Below are 16,849 nucleotides of genomic sequence, written 5' to 3' on the forward strand. Positions count from 1 at the left end.
TTTACACTTGCAGAGTGACTTAGCCTTTCCCTCTGGCCTACCTTTCATAATTCAAAAAATTAAAAGGAAATCTCCTCTCCCCTCAGTTCAAGTGAGCATATCCTTCTGAAGGGCTTTATCACAAAGAAATTCGAGAAATTATCCCGATGATCCTATTACAAAACAATGAATTTTGGTGTCAGGCAGAAAATAAAGCAAATGCAAAGATACCCTTTCTTATTGCCCACTGATTTGGACAAAGGGAAAACAATCATGAAGAAAATAAGCGGGAACTGGGAAGAACAGCATTGTATCTTTTCACTCATTTTATCTGCCAGTTTTTTAATGACTGCCCTTACCGATGATTTTTCCTGAGTAGATTTTGTTGTCTACAATCTGCTCTAGCCGTTTTCTCTCTGAAAGAAACACCGGGGCAGTGGGGAAAAAAACGGTGGGAGCTCTGCCTTTTACCATGCTAAAGCCAATGCTGTAGAGGTCAGCAAGCTGCAAGGTCTGTCCCTTTTGGGAATAGTATCCAACCTCCACTGAGACATCCTTGAAGGATCACCTTGGCTGTATGTCTTGATGTATTAGAGGTATCTTAGAATATACCCACAGTGATTAACTTCAGCAGCAGTGGCAGTCTAAATACAGCATAAGCAAGAAAATTCATCTGAGAGGCTGAATGACTACTCAGGGGTTTTATTCCTGAGGAAACCTCTTGATCTCAAACAGGACTGCTCTTCTACCAATATTTAAGCTGCAGAGTTAATTCACACACTTTTACATGAGGCATAGTCCCTCAGGACTTTTTAAACTTAGCACCTGGAGCTCCTTAGGATATTTGCCCCCCTTTTTTTTTAAGGAAAAAAAAAGAGTCCATATAATTCTTAGTGTAGTAAACCCCTGAAATCTGCCTGAAGTGTATAGCATGAATGCCATTGCCTATACTGAGGGAATAATGGATAATGAATGTTTCATTCCACACATTTAACTTTTTTTCATGAATTGCTGAAAGGCAAATCACATTAGTCATAATCACTTGCTGAGTAATTTCCACAAATTAGTTTTAGTCTGTAGCTCAATTGCCCACAGTGCTTTGTTATTAATCATTATTATAAATTGATTCTTTCATTGGCTGGTTCTGTTAACTTTTAGGTGACAAAATATTGCTTTTTTTCCCTGTTGGGGTAAACATAGAATGTAGACCTGCACTGCCAGTAAAAATAGCCAGCTCTACAGACTAAAATTTGTCTGCTGTTAGTTCTGTAAAATTGCTTGAACTTGCATGTGTTCAACCTATAAACTCATCCACAGCAAAGAAGCAATAAAGAAACCTAAATACACTAAGTCCGATCAGCTGTATCCCAGCCTCAAAGCAGCAGGAGGTGACTCTGGCCCTGATCCCTCATGACTCAGCCAGGCAGAGCAGGGTCCCCTGCGCCCCCACCACCAGCCTGCCACTCTAGGGCCACAGTGCCACCATCTCTCCAGAGCAAGTTCTCAGAAAGCTCTTGTGCATCCTGCACTGCTCGTATGCAACTCTTTCTTAGGGAAATGTGTCTGAGGTTGTAAAAAATGGGACAGGTGGGGAACTGAGAGTCATGGTCTTTCGAGGCAGGAGATGGCAGTTTCTGGTTTTCACTGGCAGAGGTAGTAGCAGCTGGGAGATGCCATTAGTATGTATAAGTGCATACGTACTCTTGTCTCCAGTGTGTTCCTACATCATTCCTTTCACTTTCTCTGGGGAAGAAAAATAAGACCCTGGTAACTGTGTTTCCCACCAGCAGCACCACCCCACATCCTTGAACACCTTTAGTACAATCCCTGTGCCAAAGACCAAAGAGGTAAATATGATGGTGAGTATGACAGGGATAAATGACTGTGGAGCTCCTTCACTGACATTTATGTAAGATGACAATTATATTGCACAGCAGTCTTGAGGAACATTTTCATATGATTGTGATGAATTAAATGCAGCAAATTCTTCGGCAATTCAAGTGCAAACTCATGGATTCATTTATTTATTTTTCTAGCTGTAGAGCACTGTCCCAGTTTTTGGATTGGCTGCTGCTGTAATGCCATCACAGGCATCAATCTTAAATTTTAGATTTTCTCTTGCAGTCCTTTGCTCTTATAAATACTTTATTTTTTTATAGAGATGCCACAAATCTTTGATCCCAACTCAGTGTTTAAGACCAGAAATATCTTTTTGCAGGTTCACGGTTCCACACTAATCATTTGCAAATTATTACAGTAATGAACAAATAAAAGAGAAATATTTGGGATGGTAGTACCACAGTGACCTGAGTATTACTACCTGCTCTCTGTCTCCCAGGACTCCTTTTGTCCATCTGCTGTCATCCTGCCTTGTACACCTCTCCAATGACTGGCTATTTTCCCCTGCTCTTTCTTGTTTAGAAGACAATTTGAGGAGCCTGTTGCTGATTTATGAGCCCTTTCATGGTTTTAATTCTGTGGAACCTGACTGACAGAAACAAATGTCACATTCCCAAGTGCTTTGCAAGAAACAGGAATTTAATTGAGTCCTCAGATCCAACAGATTCTGATTATCTGCTCTGGAATTTTCCTTTGTAAGTACTATTTTTGAAGCAGCACTTCATTTGAGCCTTGACTGATAACTTCTACTCCATCAATGATCTACAAGTACTTTTTATCACATAACGCCTGACTGGGATCCGGACTGTTTGTATAGGTAGTAAAGAACCTACCGCTTTGTGAACATTCCTGGCATAATAGAGTTAGACCACTCATTCTTCAGTAGTTTTAACAAAAGAAATTCCTGGGCACAGCCAGGCACTTCTTCAGCTCTGGGAGGAGCCAGCCTAGCAGGCCTTGAAGCCTTGTTTGTTTTCTAGTCCTTACAGCAGCTGCTTATCCATTGTAATCCCTGAATTGATCCTGTTATTGCAGTTCAGGGAATCAGAAAAAATGTCTCATAGGGGAAAAGGATCACTTGGCTATAAATCTGATAGGTTACACCTCCATAGGAAAATGCTTAAAAAGGCTTCAGAGGACAAAAGCCCATCTGAAAATGCAGTAAGAAAGCCTGTCCGCCCAAGTGGAGCTAATCTTACTTTGCAGAAGGAAAGAACTAGCTCAGTGGCCAGGGCTGTGCATTTTACTTTGCACATATACCAAATATATCTATATAGCAAGGTGCTTCAGTTTTCAGTCCAGATTTTACCCTAATTCATAGTTGGGGTTCCAGTCAGATATGGATAGACTATTTCAGATACACAAAGAACATCAGGTGACAACAGAGGCTATTCATCAATGTATCAGAATGTACATTTTGAAACCACTTGCCAGGCTCTGAAGAAAAATGTTGTTGCAGAAAAACTTTAGTAGGATAGTGCAAGATAGAACAGGAGAGCCCAGGTGGTGAATGTATTGTTTTCACAAGCTACAGAAAACATGGACTTTCTGAGATGGGAGGAACCTGCTTCCTCTGAGGAAGCCTGAGCCCAAGCTCAGCAAAGTCATCAGCATAGCCCTGGTGGGAGCAGGATCAAATCCAGGGCTTACTATTCCACACGCTTCTTGAGCTCTGTCAGGCTTGGTGCTGTGACCACTTCCCTGGGGAGCCTGTTCCGGTGCCCAACTACCCTCTGGATGAGGAAACCTTTTCTAATACCCAACCTAAACCTCCCCTGACACATCTTCTTACATTCCCTCATGTCCTGTCACTGGTCACCACAGAGAAGAGATCAGTGTCTGCCCCTCTCCTTCCCCTCATGAGAAAGTTGTAGACTGCAATGAGGTCTCCCCTCAGTCTCCTCTTCTTCTTCAGGCTGAACAGACCAAGAGACCTCAGCCCCTCCTCATATGGCTTCCCCCGAGAGTCCTTCACTATCTTCATTGTCCTCCTTTGGAATTCCTCCAATAGTTTAATATCTTTCTTATATGGCAGTGCCCAAAACTGCACACAATATTCAAGGTGAGGCCTCAGCAGTGAAGAGCAGAGCAGGACAATCCCCTCCCTCAACTGGCTGGTGATGCTTTGCCTGATGCCCCCCAGGACTTGGTTGGCCCTCCTGCCAACTGGCTGCCCCCAGCTGCCAGGGCACTGCTGACTCACATTCAACTTGCCCTCGACCAGGACCCCCAGGTCCCTTTCCATGGTACTGCTTTCCAGCATCTCATTCCCCAGTCTGTATGAACATCCAGGGTTGCCCCATCCCAGCTGTAGAATCTGGCACTTCCCCTTGTTAAACTTCATATGGTTGGTGATTTCCCAGTCGTCTAATCTGTTGAGGTCTCTCTCCAGGGCCTCCCTGCCTTCAAGGGAGTCAACAGCTCCTCCCAGTTTTGCGTGATCTGCAAACTTGCTGAGTATCCCTTGCAGTCCAAGTCATTTATGAAGATGTTGAAGAGCACAGGGCCTAAGATGGAGCCCTGTGCAACCCCACTAGTGACAGGTCACCAGTCTGATGTTACCCCATTCACTGTTACACTTCTATTTCTCATGCAATGCAGAAAAAACTGCAAAATTAACCAAGCCATAAATAGTTTAATAAGAAACAAGATAGGTGTTTGGCTGTGTGTTTTTTAATGAGTCTGTTAAACACTCTTTCCCATCTTTCAAATATACTTAACCCAGTGGCATCTGTACTTGTAAGAACGGACATTCAGATACCTTATAACTGAACATGATTTTTATCTCAGTGACTCTCTTGAAGAATAGCTTACAGGATCTTTTCAGTGTACAGCCTTGTGTAAAATTATACCAGTGTAAGTAGAGGGCAAGACCATTACTTTGTTATAGTTCCACAAAAACTCAAAACTCAAAACTTCAAGCTGTGCATTGTTCGCATTCTGTCCCTGCCAGTGTTATGTTTGCTGCAATCCCATGAATCAATCCTGATTTATTAGCACAATTACTCTTACCAGCCTCCACTGAAGAGCAAATAAATACAGAAAAGTTAGAGCCAGTTAAATGTCTACTGTGCTCAGTCAGAAAGCTAAATTACTTTGCACTGGAACTACCTTTTAAGTCCTTTTAGAAAGCACAGGGAATCCCACACTGAATTGCCTCTGGACCACTTCACATAAAGGGCAGCTGAAGGAGATTTGCAATCAGGACTATCAATTTGGTTCCTTAATTGGCAGGAGCAACTGAGGATGAAATCAGTCCTGATCCTGAAAATATTTGTAAGGGTGAAGGCATTAGAGAGGAGCAGTTCTGCTCTTTCCATGTGAATTACAGCACAGCTATAATTATCCACCAGTGTCAAAGTGAACAGGAGTCATTCTTCCTTGCTTCTTTTTTTTCAAATGTACCAACAGAAGCCTAAAATTCTGTTTCATACTATGCATGTGCATGTGAGGGGTGTTTATGTACATATATGCGTGTGACTGTGCTTCTTGTGTGTTATGTGATGAATACTCAGACAGTCAGACTTCTGATGACATCAGTAAAACCAGAGCAGTTTCTACTTCTTCTACTGTCTACCTTCTACTGCGGATTTATAACTGAAAACATATCTAATGAATTTTAGGACTGCTTAGGGTGTTCATGTGTCGATACTTGGGCATATGGATGTAAATGGGAAACCCACACTTCCTGAGAGAGTCCATGAGCAAAGACTGTCACTGCTTGCATTATTGACTGCACATTCCCTTTTACAAGAGGCTCAGAAATGCCAAGCCATTTCAGCTGATGGCATCATAACAATAATTATATTCTGAACTTTACAGCTGACAGCATTTCTCAAAGAAATCCATTCATAGTGATGTTAAGGACAAGGCCAGCTTTGGCACATGTATTGCTGTATACAACTCAGTAAAAATAAAAACTGGAATTTCTAGGTAATAAAGCATAACAAAATTACTGTTTTCATGGGGTATAACACAGATAAATCATACAAACAATTTTCTCCAGATACTAAATATAAGTTATGGCAAAGTTATTCTAGTTATTTTCATGACAAGCATCAATCATGTCTTTTGATTGGTACACAATTGCAGACCTGATGAGAGCACTAAGCATCTTCCTTTCAGGATAAATGGATGAAGAAATTAAACATCTGCTTATGAAAGGCTAGTGAGAGACAACTGGAGGCTATTGCCCAAGAAAATACTTTTAATTACAAAGGCTGGACTAAGCCCTGTGGTCCAAAGAAGCTGGGGATTTATTTCAGTGACTTGAGTAAAAAAAAAAAAAGAAAACGAAACTGTGGGATTTATGCAGCCATGAAAGGGTTTACGGGGAAAAGCAGGGAGACTCTTTTCTTCTCAGGCTCTCTTTCCACAGGCATGGAATAAGCAGGAGGAAAACCTGAACTGGTGAAGAAAAAAACTCCCTGTTCTGGTTTCTGTCTTGGCAGGACAACAGAGTTTTCTGTATGCCACTTGTAACATGTAGCATTATACCAACAAAGTGTTTGTATTCTTGGAAAATTATTTGCATAATTTTAACCTTTGGAATAAATTCTGAATTCTATTAGGTCAGCACCCAAATCTGTTTAAAATATTTGTCCCTTTGCCTTGTGCTGACTTTTCAACACTGAGACAAGACCAATGAGTTCAGGGTTGCTGTACCTTGAAAAATGTCCAGGTAAAATGTGATGCATTTATATTCATGAGCTGTCTTTAACACCTCGGTTTAAAGAGAAACTGCCTAAAAAGAAACTTGGCTTTCCTAAGCACAATTTGAACCACAGGATCTTCTATAGGACGAGTGAGGTTGGAAAAAAGAACGAGAAGACAAAAAGCAACACTTACTTATGTAGTCACAATTAATAATCTCTTATACCTTCTTGGTTTAATAAAGCAATAACATGCTTAAATCCCTTGAGAAAAGAGAGTGAACTGTATGCTTTTACATACCATTTCTTCTCATGGAAAGCTACTCAGGATACTCGTGCCTCCAGTGAGATTCCGGGAAAGAGCATTCACTGGGCATCTGTGCACTGCTATTCCTGACAACAGGTACCCCTAGTCACACTTGCACTTGTGTGCAGTGGCGGTGGTGAGTAATTGGTCTCCTGGTCCCAACTCTGAACATGCTGAAAAATCTTGAATGGGCTCTGCTTATTATTTAAGGCATAAAACATCCCAAGACCTTTTAAAGGCAACCTGCTGCCTGAAAGACAGGATAAGATGTGTAAAGGAGATGAGAGTATTTAGGTTTGCAGACATGCTCTTAAGCATATAGCTTTTCCTCTAGCCTCAAGATACCAGGTGAATTCTGAGGTTCAGATTTTTGGCTGTATGTTCAGAGAGTTTTGTAGGATTTCTGCACCTCTTTGTTTTGTAGCTGGAGAATCTTCCTCCTACCTAGCAAATCCTACCACCCACACAGCAAATAGATATCTTTTGGCACTGACTGGTACACCATTCATAATACTGTATAACAGCTAATGTATAGTGTATGGGGATAACAACACCATATCACAGATAGTGGGGACCCCTTGTGGCCTAGTGCTTAGGATGCAGCACTCTCACCGCTGTGACCCAGGTTCGATTCCAGGTCCCCCGGGCAGATGGAGCTCGTTAGCCCTGTGAGGCCATCCATCTATGAGAAGGTCACTCTAAACAAACCTACGTCCTGAGGACCTCACTGCCATTGTCCAAGCTTGCTTGGCCCCGGCAGATGAACCTTAGGATTAAAGTGTGGGCTCAGTTCAGCACAAGCTGTGTCTCACCTAAAAAAATCCATTGCGCAGGCTTGAAAGTTAAAAAGACCTTTCCCAAAATCTTCGTTCGCGAAGACTGGCCATTATTATTATCACAGATAGTAAAGAGGATAGGATAGCAATTAGTATCACTACCAGTCACTAACCAGCAGAGGCCAGAGTGGAAATCCAAGGCATACTTGTGAGCAGAATGATGCTGAAAGAAGAGGGATGACTCCGATGAGACGCTCAGTATCCATGGGAGATGCAATGATGAAGTCTCCTGAAGAGTGAGTAAAGGATAGAACATGCCTGCTCTGAAATCCATCTTCTGTTTGTTAGTTTTCATGCACTGTCTCTATGTCACACCAAGGACAAGCTGAAGGCTGCAATATAAATAAGATGTCTGTTGGAGAAATGTGTTTCTTGTTATATGCTTTGTAAGGCAAAATCAAGTTAGCAATTGGAGTACTCTGGACAGGACAGGTAACATCTCCCAGAGGAGCACTGAATGCTTCGTTTACATTGCAAAGGGTGAAGAGTGAGAGTCAAATGAAGCCAAATAGGGAACTGAGTTGGAGTGGAATGATTTGCATTCTAAATATGGGATTTTTTTGTCTCACTTCCAGGACAATGCCAGGAGTGAAATACTGAATTTTCACTAAAAGAGAATACTGATGTGCAATATGCCACTGATTTCATGAAGATTACTTCTGCTTCTGATATTCACTTCTAGACAGTAATGTGAGGAACAATTAGAATGCCTCAGAAATTAAAAAGCTTGGTGATGTTATAACTAATAGTGTGAATATTGGTTGGTTTATCCCCTCCATGATGATGGAGAATTTCACCAAAATAAATCCTGAGTAACTGTCAAGAACACAGACAATTTTCAGGTGTATCTCAAGTGTGATTTTTTTTTTCATTTTTCTATTCCAGTTTTGTGTGCTTGGATACTGCCTTTTGGTTGCTGTTAGCTTTTGTGTAACACTTTGCTGTTATTTTTATAAACATTATTTTTATAATCAGCTCAAGCTGATTGATACACTGTTGCTCCAAGAGAAACAAATTTACCCTTTCTGATGTGTATTTTTAGGGATAAATCTTAAAAGTCTAATATACATTTCTAATTATTGTGTGGGAAATGAACCATGTTGAATTTCACTGAGTGTCCCTAATGTATCAAAATACGAAAGACAGATAAACTTACAAACATAAGGTGTTAGCACAGTGAGAAAATATTTATTTATAAGGAGCATTTAACACCATTTAATTCACGATTTTGCTTTCTACTGACCATCTGTCATAGCTGCTGTCAGCCTCACAAGCCCCGTGAACTTTGCCAGTGCTGGTGTTAGACTTGAAAAGATGCTGTGACCACCCACCACTATCATTCAGACCCATAGACCATATTGTGGCAGCGTGAAACAAAGAGTGGTTTTGGCAGGAACTAGAAGAGGCTGCTCCTGTGTTTCAGTTTGGCTGCTTCCAAAGTAGCAGGCATTTAATTGGATTAACTGGACTGTGGTCACTATTGCTGTAAGAGGTAGCATCAGGTTCAGTGTCAGATGACCTCTTGGTAATCAGAATATTCTTAATCAGGGTCATTTGAGAAATGGTGAGAATTAAACTCCTGTTTCAAGATTGTACTCCTCTCACAAATGAGGCTATAGCAAGACCAGGTGAAATGCATTTGGTATTTCAAAAATAGCTTGTATGGTATAGAAGTAGTCAGGAGCTTTTAAAATGCAGATTATAAAAACCTTCTTAGAAACCTGAAAAGCAATGGACACTCCAAGCTGTATTAATGACTTCCATCAGTGCAACCTGGCACAGCTGATTGCAATAAACTTCAAAAGACTTTTATCAAATATTAATTATTTTTAAATTCTCTTTAAGAAATGTGTGGACATGGTCGTCCATTCCTTGTATTCAGCTCACAAACATATTTTTAAAGCCCGTAGATCCTGACATGCATATTTGTCTCATTGATACAGAGATAGTTGCTGAAACTCCCATTTATAATCTCCTGGGACTATCCAACAGCTCTGGGAGGAGCTTTGTTAACTTGTGTTCTCGCCACTGTCCTCACACTGGCTGAGGAGGAACTGTTCTCACCTCTGTTGGAGAGTATGTGCATCTACACTATTTTACTACTATTTTACAGAGTGTAGAACACTGATTTTCAAACCCCTGTTTGCAAACTTTCTTGCTTTTTTGAAAATTCGTGCATGCCTTAGGCTAGAATTTCCAAGTGTATTTCAGATTTGGCAACTAAAGGAAGTAAAAATGGACAAGAACCATCCCTCAGATATGCGCAGATAGAGGTAATACAATAATGATAGTGGTATCATTCAGTAGCTATCATTTTTTAAAAGATTGTAATGATTTGATTATCTTAATCCTGTTATTTTGACATTTCATATAAAATTTTGGGTATTCATGGTATTGGTACCCTGTTACTGACCTCTGATCTGCTTATTATCAAGAATAAAGCTTGGGTACACTTTGTAAACAACAGTGGTATCTGCTATGCCTTCTGTATCTCTTTAGCATTCTTTTACTGCCCTAGTGAACATAGAAAATGCCCTGTGAAATAAAAGAGACTCATGGACTCCATAGGACATAGGGAATGTATAGTAGTCTGAGGAAGTGCATGAAGCTGGAAGTGCCTTTTATTTCCAACTATTTGAGGACACACATTCTGGAAACTGTTCTCTCTTCCCATTGGCAAATCTCCCATAAGAGTTGTGGTAAAATGGACGCAATCATTCCTCAAAATCTGCTCCATTAGCATAGATGTCAAACTGGACCAGCCAGTGCAGGTCTATTGTCTGTATCATGCCTGAAGTGTTTGCCTGCATACCTTCAAGCGTGCCATCTCCTGGATTTCCCCACCTACACTGAATGCATATGAATTACAGGTTGGTTCCTGCACTACAGGTGGACTTGTGGCAGCCCAGCAGCCCCTTCCACATCGTCGAAGGCACAGTCACTGACGTGCGAGTACCACAGAACACGACCCGAAGCCTGCTGCCCTACCTCCAGCAAGCAAACATCCAGTACACGTAAGCCCATGCTTCACTTTCCGTGCCTTGCTCCAGAGATCTGGCCTTCTGGGCAGGTCTGCCTCTACCATGCCAAGTGGGAATACATTCCACATCACGGCAATCAGACTGGCAGACAAATAGGCACTGCCAAGAAAACAACCATTTTAATGGGAGTACAGAAAATCTCCCACAGGCAGGCAGTTTTAATTAAATGTCCTCCTTTGGAGTCAAGCTGAAGTGTTTTCAATGCATGCAAAATCACATCTGTTAAGAGAAGGATGGTAATTACTGATTCTACAGCCTGCTTTGCCTCTCTCTGTATTTAGCAGGAGTAAGGTTTATTTACAAGTGTGCTGCAAAAGCAGAGGAAAGCCTTCTTCATCAACTATACAGGAACATATTAGTTCTATTATTCTCCAATCCTAGTGACCCAACACAAGTCATATGACATAAATACACACACGCTAAGGATCACTTATCATTTATAGTGTTCCTTAAAAAAATTCAAGGCAATTTTGAAGTATACTTATCCTTTCATATTTAGCAGTATGATACACTGGACAAGAGTAATGATCTTGTCATTAAAGCCTTTTCAGTGAGATGCCTAAGCATCTGAATAATCAAGTGATGGGTTATTTGAATTCTCAAATATTTGCTTAATAAAGATCTACATGAGGGTATTTATGTTTATTTTTCAGTGAGAAAAGGATGGTGCAAATCATACTGTATATGTATGTATGTATGTAGTACTGATCAGAATTCCATTTTTATTATAACAATGATCTCTTATAAATTTGTTGTTCTAAAAATACAGAAACAAATATAATTACACAAGCTCAATGTCTGAAGTTCAGAGTGACTTTCATGTGCCTTCAACACCGCTTCAATTTTGTTTATGTTTAAAACTGAGATGGGGATTTCTGTAATGGTTTTCCTGTGCTTATAAAAAAAAGTGCCCTAATTACTGTGCCCTAGCAGTTGTATTCACGTCTGTTGCTGTTCCTGCTCACAGTAATCACCTTTAATGAAATGACAGAAGGCCGTTTTATATGTGTTATAAACACTTACTGTATTGAAGACCTCTGCTTGGGTTGCAGAGCAGAGTGTGCAAGGGCAAGAACTGAAAGGGCAAAGGGTTTCTGCAGCTTACCTGAAACAAATACTATGACAACATTGCATTAATCTTCCACAGGGAAAAATCCCCTTTCTGACTTTTGGCACACAAATTGTGTGCACTTAGAAGGAAGCTGGGCAGCATTTTGTCAGGTCCAGACTTTTCCTTTGCTCTCCCTCTTCCTCCCCCCTGCTGCCCATCTCAGATGGTCCAAGCCATCAGAAGCAAAACCCTTCAAAGCCTCTACAAGCAAGCCTCTACATTCCTGACAAGCCTCCTGAGATCTGTAACTCCACAAAAGCCAGGAGGATTTGCCATGAAAGCAACAGCCACAGTCAGGGAGAGCGGGGTAACCAGGCACAGCCACTGAGCTGAAGTGCGTCTCCACAAGCAAGATTTTGTACAGCTCCTTTTCACATGACTGGTTTTCACAATTTTTTTTTTTATTATTTAATTTTTACACACTCTGCAAAGGACTTAAAATTGCTACATCCCTTTTGGAACTGGAAAATCTGAGGCAAACGCCAGCTAAAATTTCAGCCTGATGCTTGCTTAAATTATGACAAATTTCTAAAGTTAGGAAGCATTCCTAATAATGAACCAGGTGACCAGTACTTGTCTGTAAAACAGGCTTATCTGTCTTTGGGCTTGACTTTATGACAAAATGGTCATGAAAACAAGCCAGGCATCAGATAAACTCTTTCTGTACCAAGTTGCTTCAGTTGTAAGTTTTCTGGTAAAGAAGCCACTTAGGTTGCCTTAAAATCTGAGAGACTTAAGAGCCTTTCTGTTATAAGCACACAAAGTACACAGTCACTTAAGAGTAAAGAAAGATTATCAAATCTCATGTGGAGTACAGATGCATAAACAATCAGGAGTTATGAAATGTATTATTTTAAAAATTAACAAACAGAGCTTGATTCTGATAGGTGCTTATACTAATCAGAATTCTGCAAAGAAGTCAAGTATTTTTTTTAAATATTAAATGTATTAATAACTTGAATAAAACCACTCCTTTAATCTAATTACAGGCACTACAGTATTAGTCTTATAGTATATATAGTACTTTGAAAGTCAAGACTATAATTCTTTAGTTTGCTTAATGAATGTTGCTGATGTAGAACAATATAATTCCTAATTATACAACTACTTCACTAATGCATTTGAAGATGGGAATAACCTTTACTTTGATATTACATAGGTGGACCTATTACGTTTGAGGTACCTGCTGCACACCTGAGTTAGGAGCACAGTAAATGCCATTTCTTTCCATCTTTTTCCTATAATTGCAGCTGATGCCTATGAAAATTTAAAAGGTTGAATGTGACAATCATTTTACAGGAATGATGAATTAGTGGTGTGGTGATCACACATTCCCATGCTTTAGGAGAAGTTGGCATACAAGGATTGACTCAGTTCTACAGTCACGTTGTTACTGATGTCAGTGACAGTATTCCCAGATCTTGCTACTGCCTTGTGGAATGGACAGACGCTCCAACTTCTTTATAATTATTTTTAGATGTTTGCTATATTATATTTTTATATTTGTATCATTATTTATTTTTGCCATAAACTGGGAAAGATTTCCACTTACACAACTCTTTCTGCATTTTACTCATAATACAAAGAACCTTTTGCTTTTTATGCAAGTATATTTAATTTCCATTTGGTATTGTTTCATGGTTTTCCTGGGTTATTTTAACACAACTGGCAAACAACTATTACAGCGTAGATAATGTGAACAACAAAGCACACTTAAGATTTTTTCTTTGTTTGCTGGTTTTTGTGTTTTAGACAGAATGACAATGCTGCCACGTTATTCTTTTTTTGTTTTGCCTCTACAACTTGTAACTATGTGTAATGTTCTATACCAGAAAAATAGTATGTGCATGTTTTTCTAAGCCTAAAAAGAGTTTTAAATGGTTTGAAATCGGTTTTTGAAGATCGATGATCATGTAATATAACTGGATTACAAAAGAAGACAGCAAATGCTGCTCCATAAACAAATGAAAGTGGTTGCTTCTTCACATTGGCTACATTATTTACATCATCCTGTTTTAATCGTTTAATCGTTAATTGTGTTTTTGAAGGCACTGTTACATTTCAGAGCAGCTGGACTATTTATTTAGCAGCTTATATTCAAATGAGCCTGAAGCACTCTATTGTCAAAATATAACAGATGAAGTAAAGTCAGGATGGTTTAACTCCTGCTATATTTCTTCTAAATGTGATTGTTGTTCTGACTTAGCTTGTGTGTTCTAGTACATTTTCAGTAATACTGCTATCTTTTTTTACTTAGGATTCTTATATCAGACCTACAGAAAGCAGTAGAAAACCAAACTGGACTGAGGTCGTATAGGAATCGAAGGTCCCTCTCTGGGTATAACTATGAAGTGTATCATTCCCTGGAAGAAGTACGTGAAAATTCATATTGTTCCTCTTATCTACTACATTCTCTCTACAAGTTCGGGTTATCTGTTCATCTTCAGAAGTGTTCTAAGTGTTTCTTCTTCAAAAATAGGCACCTTCTTGAAAAATAAAGTTTTTTAGTATTTGTATTCATGGCTTATCTTTACATGTAACTATCTTTGACAGCTTATGACTTTTTTTTTTTAAATAGGTCTTTTACTCCAGTGGAATAAGAGATTTCAGTGAGTGATTAGTCACACTGAGTCTTTTAAGAGATGTGACCAAATGCTTAAGTATTTACACAAGAGGCACAAATACTTAAAAATACATAGATGCAAATTCATGTTTAACTATCCCAGATGATGGCTGGGTAAATAATTTCTGTTGATTTCTGTCTGCTCACATACACAGTTGCAGTCTGCACCAAAGCAAAATCACTAGACCGGGCATGGAAAGTGCTGCACATCAAGAAGGTCTGGTGCCTGTGAAACAAATATTGCAGTTACCATTGAATCCTGCAAGTCAATCTGTTTGCCATTCTGTGTTCTGGCAGGCAGAATCAAGGACCTTATTTCTTTGTTCCATTAGTATTTAGTGAGAATAGTGGATTAGCCCCATCCCCAGATTTTCGATGGACAGCTAACGCATTCCAGTAATATCCAACATTGAAATGGGAAAAAAATACCGTGTGATTGAAGGCAGCATCCAGACTCTGGCAATAGAGCTATGAGAGCCAAATAATAAAGTGTCAAAACAAAAACAAACAAGCAAGCAAGCAAGCAAAGCCAACAAACAAAAAAGACAAAAATAAAAATGATAGGAAAATCCCAAAACATACAGAGGACCGAGAGCTGAGATTAATAAATGTATTACATTTGCTTCCCATGAAATGCAAAGATTGAAGCAATGATTGAATTTCTGTATTTGCAGATCCAGGACTGGATGCATCATCTGAATAGAACTTATTCAGATCTTGTTCACTTGTTCTCTGTTGGAAAATCCTATGAAGGGAGACCACTGTATGTACTCAAGGTAAAGATTAAATTGTTATTAATCAGACAGTCTGGAAAAAGTCTGGAATCAGGGACAGACACTTTGTTACCTATGTTATAGCATGTACACCAGAGATGCAGCTTAGCAGCATCTCCTAGGGATAAGTTGCTAAGATCTAAGTATCTCTCTGAATGTCATCTTCAATGAAGAAAGAAAAAAAAAGGTGGAAAACTAAAATCCTATTTACTTGAATTGGATATACATGAAGATAGATTACAGGACAAGTTCAATTAGCAGGATTTGGATTTAAGGGGATTGGAAAGCTTTGTGTTTATAGACAACTAGGAGAGCAGTTATGCTGGAGAGGGACCCCAGAGGACTCTGGAGCCCTTCTCAGCCTGTGCCACATACACTCCCTTTTTAGCTGCTGACAAAATTTAAGGGCTGTGTGCTTCCAATTCACATGATTAGGACCACAAATTAGAGTGTGTCAGCAAGACACGAAAAAATTTTACTTTCAATGTATTTTCTTTTTATCTCCTGCTGAAGAGTTATGAAAATTTGATTCTCCATCAGACTATTCCTGTAGTGTCATTCTTCCTCACTCTACTCCATGTGATATTTAAGGATATCATTCTTCATAAAAGAGGAATTGAGAAATCTCACTTCTCCTTTCAGGTTTTTTTTTCCATAGATCAGCCTCATTGTCTTGGCATACCTGCCAAACCTTATTTTGGCCATACCTTTGAAAACAATAAATTTATGGTCCTTTATATGAGTAAATTCAAAATGGTTTAGTGTTTCTCATATTCTATTATTTTCTCATTATTGTGTTTCACTAATGTCATGAGATCTTTTGATATTTTGTGAATATTCACACTTCAAGTTAGGTAAAAGATCACGGCCCTACAAGAAAGCTGTCTGGATAGACTGTGGGATTCATGCAAGAGAATGGATTGGCCCTGCCTTTTGCCAGTGGTTCGTGAAAGAAGTAAGTGTTTAAAGATTTGCAATCATAAATTTCCTTCAGTTCAATAAACTTTGCATTTTTCCTATGGAAGATCTAACTTATTACTAACAAGGAAAAGAACTAGCTCTATTATACTTCTTATTTTATTATTTGTAGAATACTTAAGTGCTTGATAAACAAAGCTGATAGCGACAGCCAGACACAGCTAGGCACAGGGCAAAAATATGCCAGACATGTATTGGCAGAGATATGAAGCAGGATTTTATTCCAAGACCTAAAAATGTAAAGATTGTAATTCTGATTATAGTCCAGGCAAATCAGTGCCCATGTGCATTGCTTCAGATCAGTTCAGCAGTATCTTTGCTTTAAGGACATAGTTTAAGAAAGATATTTCTCTTTTGTGTAATTCCATAGGAATAGGAAGATAAAATCACAGAATCATTAAATAGAATCACAGAACTGTTTAGGTTTGAAACGACCTATAAGATCATCAAGTCCAACTCTTAACCTAACACTGCAGAGTCCACCACTAAACCGTCTTCCCAAGTGCCACATCTACACATCTTTTAAATACCTCCAAGGGTGGCAAATTAACCACTTCCCTGGGCAGCCTGTTCCAATGTTTGACAACCCTTTCAGCGAAGAAACTTTTCCCAGTATCCAATCAAAGCCTTCCCTGGCTGAACCTGAGGTC

The 16,849-nt window shown here is 39.4% G+C and overlaps 1 protein-coding gene across 1 annotated transcript in view; it reads left to right on the plus strand.

Annotated features, from left to right (window-relative positions):
• The window catches only part of CPA6 (carboxypeptidase A6), an 83,221-nt gene that overhangs the window by 41,820 nt on the left and 24,552 nt on the right, over window positions 1-16,849 (plus strand). The window contains exons 3-6 of the mRNA XM_027674932.1: window positions 10,563-10,687; window positions 14,083-14,197; window positions 15,123-15,224; window positions 16,072-16,176. Of these exons, the coding sequence (XP_027530733.1) occupies window positions 10,563-10,687; window positions 14,083-14,197; window positions 15,123-15,224; window positions 16,072-16,176 (447 nt within the window). The remainder of the gene's footprint in view (window positions 1-10,562; window positions 10,688-14,082; window positions 14,198-15,122; window positions 15,225-16,071; window positions 16,177-16,849) is intronic.

Source organism: Neopelma chrysocephalum, unplaced genomic scaffold (genome assembly GCF_003984885.1).
Source record: "Neopelma chrysocephalum unplaced genomic scaffold, ASM398488v2 Primary Assembly neopelma1_22, whole genome shotgun sequence".
Taxonomy (NCBI): domain Eukaryota; kingdom Metazoa; phylum Chordata; class Aves; order Passeriformes; family Pipridae; genus Neopelma; species Neopelma chrysocephalum.